The sequence below is a fragment of the Grampus griseus genome (assembly GCF_964374135.1).
Source record: "Grampus griseus genome assembly, chromosome: 1".
NCBI lineage: Eukaryota > Metazoa > Chordata > Mammalia > Artiodactyla > Delphinidae > Grampus > Grampus griseus.
Genome location: NC_139017.1, coordinates 47,324,519 through 47,336,850, shown reverse-complemented (window position 1 = coordinate 47,336,850; position 12,332 = coordinate 47,324,519). Strand labels below are relative to the sequence as shown.

The following is a 12,332-nucleotide window of genomic DNA, read 5'->3' as shown; positions in this document are numbered from 1 at the left end:
GGAGAGAGGAAGGGTAGAAGTAGAAGCAGAAGTAGAAGAAAAGGACTACCTTGGTTCAATAAACTCAGGTAATTAATTTGAGACAGAAAATAAATAAATCAACAAATGTCCTATTTTTGTTTTCCAAAAAGATAAATCACTGGCAAATCCTTACTAACAATTTTTGAATTGGTCCATTAATATATTTTTTACATAGGAAAAAGTTTAAATATTATATATATTATAATTCTATTCATCTAATACACTCCTCTGCTGAGATATCTGACATGTCTTCATCTGTACTCTCTTCTACCTCTGGCAAGTTGCCCCAAAGTAGGAAGTTTACACCTGAAAAGAAAAGCTCATAAAATTATTTGGTGCTGACTACTGTTACAACTCACAACACGATATATAAAACCTTATATGTTAACATTCTTACATCAAATCACAGTGTTAGCAGTTAAGAGAAAAGCTATTAAAGAATGAACCACAAATAACATGATCGATACCTAGATATAAAATTATCCAACATCTAGAATACAATCATTCTTTAAACACTTTTAATTAAGGGCTTGAACTCTAGAATCTTGGAATTCAAAAAGATCTCAGGAGTCCATTTCCTCAAACCTTGCCTCCAGCTACATTATGCCATAATCACTCTACACTGAGAATTTTCAAATCTATTTTAATGATTTTTTTTTTTTTTTTTTTGTGGTACGCGGGCCTCTCACTGTCGTGGCCTCTCCCGTTGTGGAGCACAGGCTCTGGATGCGCAGGCCCAGAGGCCATGGTTCACGGGCCTAGCCGCTCCGCGGCATGTGGGATCTTCCCGGACCGGGGCACAAACACGTGTCCCCTGCATCGGCAGGTGGACTCTCAACCACTGCGCCACCAGGAAGACCTATTTTAATGATTTTTAAGAATGGAGATCTCATAACATCTTTTTAGATTACATTTCTCTTGGAGGGAGCATGGGAAAGGCCTGAATAAGTCTCCTCATCTCCTCAACAAGTATGGAAGTCACTGGTGCCTTTCTTCTGGTTAAAAAAAGCAGGGTTTTGGAGCCAGTTATAATATGAACAGTAATCCTTGATATACATGGGTTTTAGGCTAGAGGCTGTCAAGGTAAAACTATAAACTTTAGGACCAGGTTGTAGCTGTCAGTACAATAAACAAAACGACAGTCTAAAGCCTCATTATGAAAGAACAGTCAAATATCATATTAAAGAATCCAGCACTGGTATACGATACAAGTCCACATATATGGTAGGGGATAATAAGATGGTTTATTATGGGCATGTACTATATTATAACTTGAAAGCACTGAATTGAAAAAAAATACCATTATTAATTGACCTCTTGGAGAGCCAATAAGAAAGCAACTCTCAAGCTGTCCAGTTGTCAGTGTGGGCACAGGGAAGACTCAGCAACTCTGGGCATCCACTCCACACATACTAAGATAGTGGTCACGTGGTAGAATAGAATGAGCCAGGGTTTGGAGATTTGGTTTGAATCCAGTTTCCACCACTAACAGTACACCATGGATGTTTTTTACTACTTTTACTACAAATGTATATAACCACAAGCAATATATATTATTGTTTTGTGTATATAAATTTTTTATAGTATGCTATTATATGTATCTCTTCTAATTTGCTTTTTTCATTCAACATTGTTTTTGAGATTTGCCTGTCCATATGTGTAGATTTAGCTCATTTCTTATTTCTGTTGGGCATTCCATTCTGTGAATTAAAAACAAAAAAACAATATATATCTTAAATATGGCCCATCACTCGTCCTTTCCTCTAACTGCCTATTTTGCACAGGTGCCCAAGGAGACATGTATAAGGATGCACACTGTTACATTATTAAAATAGCAGAAACAATGAACTGTCTCTCTTGGGTGAGATACTGGAGTTTAATCAGGCAAGAAATTAGCATCTATTTGATGCATATTGATGTCTATCATATTATTTTCTGTAATTTTTTTGTATGTTTGAATTGTTTTCAATAAAAAAACACTTCTTTTCCCCGGAGAATGGATGATGTTCTGCTTTTGAAGAGGTGACAGGATAGAAAGGAATCACTTGGCAGAAATCTAAGGGAGAATTAGAACCCATAAAGGTGAATGGAGAGCTGAAGACAACTTTCCTTTGACTGCATTTGCCAGTCCCACGGAATCTGAACTGAGGTTTCCCAAGCCTCCACAGGAGAGTCTCAGAAAATCAGGTCTACACATGAAGGCTAACCTAGAACATAGACTTCCTGGGGCCCTTTCAGTCTAAACATTATAGAATTTTATAAAGCTTGTGTACGTATTACTTTGATGCTGCTGATTCAGGTGATTCAAGTACAGTTCCAATGCCATGAGAATTCCTGTTTTATACGAAGCATCTAGAAAAATCTTCCTCCAAATCATAATATTAGGGTTACAAAGGAGAAGTTTGATATTCTTGGAGTTGATACTCAGAGACATGAGTGGCTCGGCACAATTGGTTCAAAGGAGAAAAAATAAACTAAGAGACTGGATCTGACAGAAGCAGCACCTTCCTTTCTCTGTTAAGAAGGGAGGAAGGAAATCCTGTGATACATCTGTTTCTCATGGATTAGATTCAGTGCAAATGGAAGAATGCTGGGCTTTTATCTTTGAAAAATTGACCAATATTAAAAAGTAAATCAAAATTGAAAAACCTCCGCCCTGTGTTTTGAATCCTATGAAGCAGGAAAAATAGTATCAAAGCAGAAACTTCCTTTAATGTGTCCCAGGAGCAATACAAATATAAGACCGGAGGCCTAAATCTCACTTAGGGGGGTTCAGATAAGTCCTTGCTCAAAAATGGCCTTCTTAACATACTAGAGTATTAAATTAAGGCCTCCAAATGATGGGTTGAAAGCCACAACTGAACGCCAGGTGATTAAAAAAAAAAGTTAGAGTCTATAAAAACCCAAGCATAATTGGGGGGTTTAAAGACGCTGACAACCTAGCTTACAACTCATGATCTCTTAGTCTGTGAAGGCAAATCATACTTCAAAAAAAGAAGTATATTTTAAGTTCTGAAGAAGACTAAGACATACATTTAAAAACCTGAGAATGTTAGTGCCAACTTGGATTGTCAAGTTCTTTAAACTTGTTCTGTATACTAAAGTTCTGTAAACTTTAGTTCCCTAAAAAAGTCCCACTAAAAGTCAACTTTGTATTAAAGTCAACTTCGTATTCTGTGTAAGCAGATATTAGACATTGAGAACATGTGTCCTATAACAAAACTGAAAGGCTCCAGACAATATAAAATGTATTATGTAAATATCTTTTAGAAATAGGTTGTGTATTTTTCTACTAAATAATCAGTAAAACATACTGGTATTAAATATTTCCCTTGTCTGAAATTTCATCATAATTAATTAATATAGATGTCAAAATGGCTATTTTTATCCTGAAGCAACATTACCAACTACAGAGGTTACCTAGTTTTCCTTCCTCCCAGCTCCCCATGACCCTAGCCTCCCCTCCTCCCTTTTCTTACACACACACACACACATACACACACACAGACCCATACACACAATTGACTGTCAAATCTAAATTCTTCCAAAATTCACTGGAGCCATATTATATATCAAGGCAGAAATTTAGAGCAATTAAAATATTAATTTTAAAAGGCCAAGAAATCCAGCCAAGTTTGAGGCTCCTAAATACGATGATGGAAATAGAAATGCAATGAATTTTGGCTAGTAGTTTCTGTAAGTAAATGTTTGGGATAAAAGGATCGAAGTTTCACTCTAGTGGATCCAACCCAGGTGAGAAAGTCTCAGAGGGGATCCTGAAATGATCTATGGAGAGGTTCACTCAAGTCTTGGTAGACAAAAGTTAGAGGAATGTCTGAGTCTGTTGTTTCTTACCAGTAGAGTCTAGTCTGTTAATACCATAAACTGCCTGGCTGTGAAACATCCAAAAGTGTCCATTGTTGCAGGAAAGAAGGCAGGAACAACATGGAACAATCACATGATAACCTACAATGTTCCCACTAAAAAGAGAAAGTAAATATTATTAGATACAAGGTAATATCTGACCATGTAAGCATTTTTATGTGCTAATGTAAACAGACAGACCATATAAAGATCTCATTTTCTCCTAACAACCTCCATTGCTGGGATTTTTGGGATGGGAGTTACTCTGATAATGGTTACAGTTCTACTGCCAAGTGGGAAAATAGTCTTTAAGTGAAAGAAGAGTGACATATTCTCTGTTTCTTTGCTAGTATTGTTTATGCATTCCCCCTTCAGAAGCTAGTTTCTAAATGCCATAAGGTTGTGATTTGTCCAAAATTGATGGGCTGTATAAACAAAATACATTAAATAAACTCAGACCTGTGGATAAAAGGTTTTTGCTCTCCCCAGGACTGTGGCAAGTTGGGTTCTTATATGTTTCAGGTCCATGCCAGCACCTAAAAACTGTTTCAACAGATGGAGGAGTAGGAAGACAGCATGAGCCCATGAAAACCGAACACAAGCTGGCTGATCTAATTTTAGTCTCAGTGTTTTTGAAGGAATTCAGAAATGAAGCAAATCCATAGCTTCTAGAGAAAGTTGCAAAAGTTTTTACTGTCTCCAGGGTTATCCTTCTGATTAGAAATAACTCACTCTTCCATAGGTTTTTTTCCTATCTGGTCACTATTAAATAGAATGAATATACAGGGAACATTTTAGCTAGAAGTTTTTTTGTTTTTGTTTTTAATGACCACATGAACTGCTTACACCTTGAGTTGTAAAAATTCCTGTTTATAGCTTGTTCCTCCCCTGTGAGATGTGAGTCAGTCATTTTTGTGAGGCCCTACAAAAAATACTATAAAAGGTACCAGCCCACCTAAAACATGTCTTCTAATCATAATCGGCTTGAAAGGCAAACAAATGAAATCAAAAGATGTTCTTGGATTAGGACTGACAGTTATTTATAAGGCTATATTGTAAGAATAAATTCTACGGCTTTAATTACCACCTGTATTCATTCATCCATTCACTCATTCAGCTAATGTTTACAGAGCATCTGCTATGTGTCAGGTACTGTTCTAGGTGCTAGGAATAAAGTCCTTGTTCTCATGGAGCTTTCTAGTAGGGACACCTCAGATCATTTTGCTCCCTTGTTGAAACTCCTTCAATAGCTTTCCACTGGTCAAAAATGAAAACCCAAAGACCCTTCCTACCAAAGTTTAGATCTGTGCTATCCAAAACATGGCTATTAAGTACTTGAAATTTGGCTAGCCTGAATTGAAATGTGCTGGAAGTATAAAAATACACTAAATTTCAAAGACTATGAATAAAAAATAAGAATGTAAAATATTTCATGAATAATTTTTTATGTTGGTTATATGTTAAAATGACAATTTTTTGAATCTATTAGATTAAGTAAAATATACAATTAAAATTAATTTCACCTGTTTCACCTGTTTCTTTTCACTTTGTAAAATGTAGTTACTCGAGATTTTTAAATTACATATGTGGCTTGCACACATCTATCGGATGGCGCTGCTCTAGATTATCCGGGTTCTGACTGCATCACTAATCTACCCATACTACTCTCACCTGATGTTCACAATCTCTCAGCCACACTGGCCATTGTCTTTTCTATTCCTTGAACGTGTTCTTCTTTGCCTTGGGTTCTCTGCCCTGGCTGTTCCCTCTGCCTAGAACATTCTTCCTCTGGCTCCTCCCTGTCTCATCCTTTAGGATTCAACTCCAGTGTTACCTTCTCATGAGGAGGCTTCCCTGACCATGCTATCTAAAATAGCTCTTATCATTCTCTCAAGCTCTATTATTCTCTGTCATTTATTATTATTATTTCCTTTGGAGTACTTCCCACCCTATTCAAGATCTTATTTATTTAAATATCTTACTGATTGATTGTCTTCCTACTGGAATATAATGTCCAAAGGTCTATGACTTTGTCTTCTTTATTGCTGGATTTCCAGCCTCTATAACAATGACTCGCACATGGTGGGACCTCTGACTTGTACTTTATAGTTTACCAAGCCTTTTAACATTCGTAATTCACTTGATCTTTACAACAACTCTGTAAGGTAAACACAAAAGATATTTTAATTTCTATCTTAAGAAGATACCTATCTATCTTAAGAAGATACCTGTCTTCTTAAGATATAAATTAAATAAGGAAACAGAGTTTCAGAGGTTTAGAGATTTAAGAAGTTTACTCAAGATAACAAGAGAATAAGGGTAGGGCCAGGCAGGGCTCAAGCCTGATTTTTATGACTGTAAATCCAAGTGTTTTTGGGTTTTTTTTTCCCTCTAAACTACATTGCCATTTTCTGAAAGTTAAAGCAGATATTTGCTAATGCACTTTGAAAAACTGTAAAATCACATACAAAGGTAAAGTGTCATAAGACCCTTTTGAAAAACAGTTCTAAGTAACAAATGGTTTTTCAACGGTTCATTGCATGGGTGATAAACAGTGCTCGATGCAGCCCACTGAACCCTTCTCTGTGCTTCGGTGTCAACATCCATCTCCCAAACCCAGGGCTATTTGGAATATTGCCACACATTACCATTTTAAACATGCGATGTCCTTCAGTTTACATTTGCAAATTTCAGTGAAATAGCATCTTCCAATGAAGTCCACTGCACTGGAGAGGGAAAAGTATAGAGATAGTCAAATGTATTGTTAAAAAAATGTTGTGCAAAACACATAACATAAAATTTACTAATTTAACCATTTTTAAGTGGACAGTTCATAAGTGTTAAGTGTATTCATATTTTTTGTGCAACAAATCTACAGGCCTTTTTCATCTTGCAAAACTGAAAGTCTATGCCCATTAAATAACAACTCCCCATTTCCCTCTTCCCGCAGCCCCTGGCAACCACTACTTTCTGTTTCTATGAATCTGACTACTTTAGATACCACAGATAAGTGGAATAATACAGTATTTGTCTTTTTGTGACTGGCTTATTTCACTTAGCATAATGTCCTCAAGGTCCATCCATGTTATAGCATGTGACAGGCAGGATATCATTCCTTTTAAAGGCTGGATAATATTTCATTACATGCATGTATCACATTTTGTTTATTCATTCATTTGTTGATAGACATTTGGGCTGCTTCTACCTCTTGGTTATTGTGAATAATGCTGCTAAGAACATGGGTGTGCAAATATTTCTTATAGATCTTGCATTAAATTCTTTTCGATATATATCCAAAAGTGGTATTGCTGGATCATATGGTAATTCTATTTTCAATTTTTTGAGGAACCGCCACGCTATTTTCCGTAGTAGTGGTACCATTTTACATTCCCACCGACAGTGCCCAGGGTTCCATTTTTCCATACCCTTGCCACAAAATGTACTTTTGATTATGATTTAGCATGAATTTTGTAGACTCAAAGAGCTGCAAGAGACCCTAAAAGAAACTGTAAGAGAAAGTTAGTATATTTTGTAAGGGTAAGTTAATATTTGTGAGCTCACTATAAATATGACAAACCTTCTATTCAAAAAATCTTATGTGTTCATTGATTCATATACATCTTAGCACATTAATCCATCACTATTATAACCCCTACATGGAAGAGAAGACAAGAGGAAAGACCTGATTGTACTCCAGACTCTGGTCTAACCTTTAACAATTCACATATCTGAGCTCTCCTTATGACTATTTTATACTTACCATAGCTATTGCAAAGACGAATGGGTTAATATTTAAAACTGTTGTTTCCGTATGTGCTACTAAAAAGAAAAGGCACTAGACAATAAATCATAAAAACTTTGCAGTAGTAGGTTCTAGATTTATTGTCTAGTGCTTTTTCTTTTTGCAACACATACATACGCACAGAGGTACTTATAATAGCCCATTTATCTTTGCAATAAATGAGGGCCTTTGGCTTTGCCATTAGGCATGACTACACTTAAACCAATGAAGATAAGATTTCAAGGGAGGAAGAGTCCACAGCTTTGAGTATATTTAATTTTTTAAAAAGTTTCTATCATTATCATGAAATTCATTTTAAAGTAGTCTGATTATTAGTGTGCCTTCTCTGGCTCTGTGTCCAAAGAACAGCTGTCTATGTGCATTTTGGATAATTTCTCTTTCACTTTAATGATAAAGTTTCAATAAAGAGCAAAATCTTGAAAAGCATGTAAAGGCACATATATGTTGACTATAGAAAGAGAAAGTACCTTTTAGAGCTAGAAAAAGGTACATTTGAGTCAAATAAAATGGCTATTTTTCCAAATGGAAGCAAATTCTTAAGGACTCTACACCTAAAAGTGGGTAGTGACTGAAAACAGAATTTAAAAGGATTTGAGTATGCAAACCAATGCATAATATCTAAAATAAGCTTTATGGGTGACAGGGATTATTTGAGGGCTAAGTCCTGTTTCATCCCATAAAAATATATATGTCTCTCTCATTCAGAAAGAGAGAGACAGGGAGATGATAAGAAAAGAATACTGAATTAGGTGGACAATGGATCTGAATCAGCATGCCAATTGCAAAAAATTCGTAGAAAGCTGGGGAATGTTTTTTTGGAGTAAAACTTTAGGAACAAACATCAAAAACACTTAAATGACCTCTCTTCTCCAACAGTACCGAAAATCTTGCTTGAATTACCTACCGTCTCAGTCATGGACTTGATCCAGTAAGAGGAAGGTCTGTCAGGGCACGGTAGCCAGGGATTCAACTGAAGGGACCACATGACTATAACTGAACTAGAAGCATTACATCAGGACTGACCACTCTGGCTAAACCACAGAGTTTGTCCAGACAGTCTGCCCCCTTAGTTAAACTCCAGGGGGATCATCAGACTGCTGGGAGTGGCTGGAACACCAAAATGATAACCTCCTTGTTGACTCCCAGAGGTTCAAGCCATACACTTTTCCCATCTAGTTAAAGGCTACCGTTGCCCGCCACTAGCATGACTTACTTGGTAGGAGGGATGTCTGTAGAGAAAAGGTCTATTTCAGTGTCAGCCAGCAAAACAGCCTTCATTCCCCTAGAGCTGAGCACTTGTTTACAGAATTTGCAACACAGGATGGACACGCGCCGGTCATTGAAACTACAGCTGCTCGTAGACATGGCGTCCGGGGAAGGATGAGGTGTGGGATTTTGAAAATAGAGCAATACCCTCCCTAGTTTGATTCTCCCAGGCGAAAAATCAAATTGCGAGGCCTTGATCTTTTCTAAGCCCGGAAATTGAGAAGGAAATGAGTTCTTTTCTGTTTTCCCGTGGGAGGGTAAAAGTAGTATTTATTGAGTAGAAACCGGGGAGAAGCAGCAACCTTGGCTTTCTCTTTAACTTTCAGGGAAGGGAGAGGAGTTTGAAGTGGGGAGGAGGCAGGCTTCAAGGTGCCTCGGGAACTTCTCTAGTTTTCCCTTTCTCCAGTCTGAAGGATCCTCTACTCTTTAGCTCCTGCTCCTTTTGCAATTCCCTTAGCTTCTCCCGTACAGGCTCTTTTATCTAAAGCTTCCCCCTTAAGCCCCTCCCTCGGAGCGCTCCAATTCCTCTCTCGGATCGCGGACTAAGCGTCCCTACCCACGCGTCCTCTTTGGAAATCTTTCTCCTCTCCCCAGGATTCAGAAATCCCCTCAGCTTTTCCCACCGGGCAATCCCGGGTGTTCCTTAATCCTCCCGCGACCCTTCTCCGCTCTGCTCTTTCGCGGGCCGCCCGCTTCACTTCTCTCCTGGCAGTCCCCAGCCCTCAGCGTGCGGGCTCTCGCGTCGTTCCTCTCGCGACTCCCTCCCCTCAGCTTTCCCTCGTGCCCCGCGCCGTTCCCTCAAGTCTTTCCCGAGCTGCCGCTCCAGAGGTCGCGGTGGTGCTGGTGGGGCGGGACAGAGGTCGCTTTGGGGTCTCCGTCGGCGTTGGTGTCTCTGCCACTGAACACGTCGTTTTTCGCTCCCTCTTCCACTCTCTGCCTTTCCAACCGGCTGTCAGTTTGAATTGCCAGCGCTGCGCACCCATTGGGAGAACCAGAATTCGCCCACGTCCCGCATTGGAAGGCTCGGGAGCCTGCCCCTGACGAGATTTTAGTGGCCAGGAGATCTACGCCCCGCCCCAGTAACGGTGCCTAGATAAATTCGGCTTGCTGGTTGGCCGAGCTTGGCCCCTCCTCCGATCTCATTGGTCAGCTCCGGGAGGTTTGGGCGAAACCTACTCCCGCCCCAGTGAAAGCGGCAAGGCACGCCCTTCGCGCTTCTCATTGGAAGACGTTCTACAGTCCCCGCCGTTCTCTACTCTGTATTGGCTAAAATTCTCCGCAACGCCCCTCCTCACTACCCCGGTCCAATTGGTCGTGCCTTCTCTCAGAAGTATGTGTTTGGCTGTTGGTTCTATCTTAATCCCGCCCATCAGTTCTACTTTGGGGTTCGGCAACCCGGGGAGGAGCTTACTCTGTGACCACGCCTCGGTTGTGCTAGTCACACCTCCAAGTTTCGCCAGCCCCTCCTCCTCATTCCTAGCCTCTTGGGATCACCTATTCCTATTGGCTACAGGCCCCATCGGTCGATAGAAAGTGGGCGGTGATTGGCAAGGGGGTGGGCTCTGCTTCCCGGCGGGGTCCTGTGGAGTTGGCGGAGGCTCCTCAGGGGACTGGGGGACCGATCTGCGTAGACGCGGGTGGCGGGGAAGAGAGGGGAGGAGAGCTCTGAGTGGGAAGCGGAGCCGGGGGCCTGGGACCCGTCGCGTCAGAGCCAGGTAAAGGCTCCTTCCCTCTCCCCTTTCTTCTTCCCCGCCGCGGAGCTGGAGCCCTGACTGAACAAATCCGGGCAGAGGCGGGAAGGAGAGGGCGCGGATGCTGCTTTCGGCGTCGCCTTAGCGTTGCCGCCCGAAATCCCTCAGACCGCCTCCCTCCTGACCCACTCCCAATCTCCCAGTACAGCCCAAATACTTCTTTAGGACTGCATCTCCGCCCTTTACCGTACTGCCTGGGACTCTGCCTTGGCTCACATGCCGCCGCGCAGTCTGCACCCAGCCCCCTCCCCAAGTCCTCTGCACACTGGCAGCCTTGGTCCACCTTCGGGCAACCGTCGTTGGCATCACCCGTAACCATCGGCTGCTCTCTTTCTCTGTCTCCAAGTCCTGGCAGACAGTCGGGTTACAGCCCTGGACCCAGAAGGATGGGTGTTCCGCACTGCTTCCGGGGCTCTTCCCCTGCCCCAGCCCCCGGCCCGCCCGGAATGGCTCCTCTTCACGCACTCCCGCTCCCAGACCTATATCTGGGTCCCCAAAGTTGCTAATATCCTAGTACTCCATGTAACATCGCGGCCCACGATAGTCTCCTAACTTCCCCCTCACCCCCAAGGTAATCCTCCCTTTGCCCTCTCCTCGCCTATCAAGCGTGTGCAGAAGCTCCAGTTATCCCCGGTTCCCGTGCAGCCTCAGGACCCCACCTCTCACCCCCCTTCCCGCTTCCTGCCTGTCTGAACCACCACGCCGCTCCTGCTCCCTGTTTCTCCCTCGGTGCGGCCCTTTCTCCAGGCGCGGGAAGTGGGAGACTCCCGGCGCGGAAAGGGAAAGGGGCGGCCAAGGAGGGAGGGTCGCCGCTGCGGCGCGTCCGGGAGCGAGACGCCCGGCTCTGCACTCCCGTCCCAGTCCCTCCCACCTCCTGGGCCTGGGTTGGAGCGGGATCTCCTCGGGTACCTCCTGGTGCGAGGAGTCGGGACTGCGACCCTCAACGACCTTCCCCCAACCCCCAGCCGGGGATTGGGTGCGGTATCTGGGATCTCTGGGCTTGGGTGACCAATTGGGGATGGCCTGAGAGGCGGTGGCTGCTTTCCTCCCCCCCCCGCCCCCCACCCCCCGCCTTCCCGGTTTTCCCGACTCCGACCCTCGCCTCTAACCCGTTTCCTGCTTCTGCCGACCACATTGTTTTCCTGGATGTGTCCCGTGCCGAGCAGGCTTTTTCCTGCAGATCACTCCCCCCTCACCCCCCAACATTTTGCTGCCAAGAGAAGCTAGCAACCAAAAACAAAACAACTGGGAGGAGGGGCGCAGGGGAAGAAAAGTTGTGCCCGGGTGGCTTGTCCCTCCCTGGCTTTGATCCCCTTTTAAGTCAAGGGAGTTGCCCCAGCCGGGGGTCGGGGGCCGTATCAGAGGCAGGGCCAGGAGGGTTCCCTCCGGAAGCCGCTGCCCAGCGCTGGCAAGGTTCGGGAGGTCGCCGAGGTGCCGCAGTCCCCGCCCGGAGCCCCGCGTTCCCGCCGCTAGTCCCCACCCCAAGCCCTCGAAGGCGGCTGCTCCAAAGTGTTTTCTTTCAGCCTTAAAACAAAATCCGGAGGGAGCTTCCTTCCTCCCCACCTCGCTGCGCCGGGCTCTGCGGGCCGGGCGGCGTTTGGCTGAGATGAATGGGCCCAGGCCAGGCT

At 43.0% G+C, this 12,332-nt stretch overlaps 1 protein-coding gene across 3 annotated transcripts; it reads right to left on the bottom strand.

Annotated features, from left to right (window-relative positions):
• Positions 1 to 232: 232 nt before the first annotated feature.
• FAM72A (family with sequence similarity 72 member A) lies at positions 233 to 11,010 on the bottom strand (the record flags this gene model as incomplete). Of its 3 annotated transcripts, none has more annotated exons than XM_082657699.1 (4): positions 233 to 327; positions 3,877 to 4,001; positions 6,534 to 6,611; positions 10,862 to 11,010. In XM_082657699.1, the coding sequence occupies 4 exons, from the start codon at positions 11,008 to 11,010 to the stop codon at positions 233 to 235; spliced, it is 447 nt and encodes a 148-aa protein (XP_082513825.1). The 3 variants fall into 3 exon arrangements, with proteins under 3 accessions (XP_082513825.1, XP_082513824.1, XP_082513826.1); XM_082657698.1 differs by lacking the exon at positions 10,862 to 11,010 and adding an exon at positions 8,901 to 9,052; XM_082657700.1 differs by lacking the exons at positions 3,877 to 4,001; positions 10,862 to 11,010 and adding an exon at positions 8,901 to 9,052 and having other exon boundaries at positions 273 to 327.
• Positions 11,011 to 12,332: the final 1,322 nt, after the last annotated feature.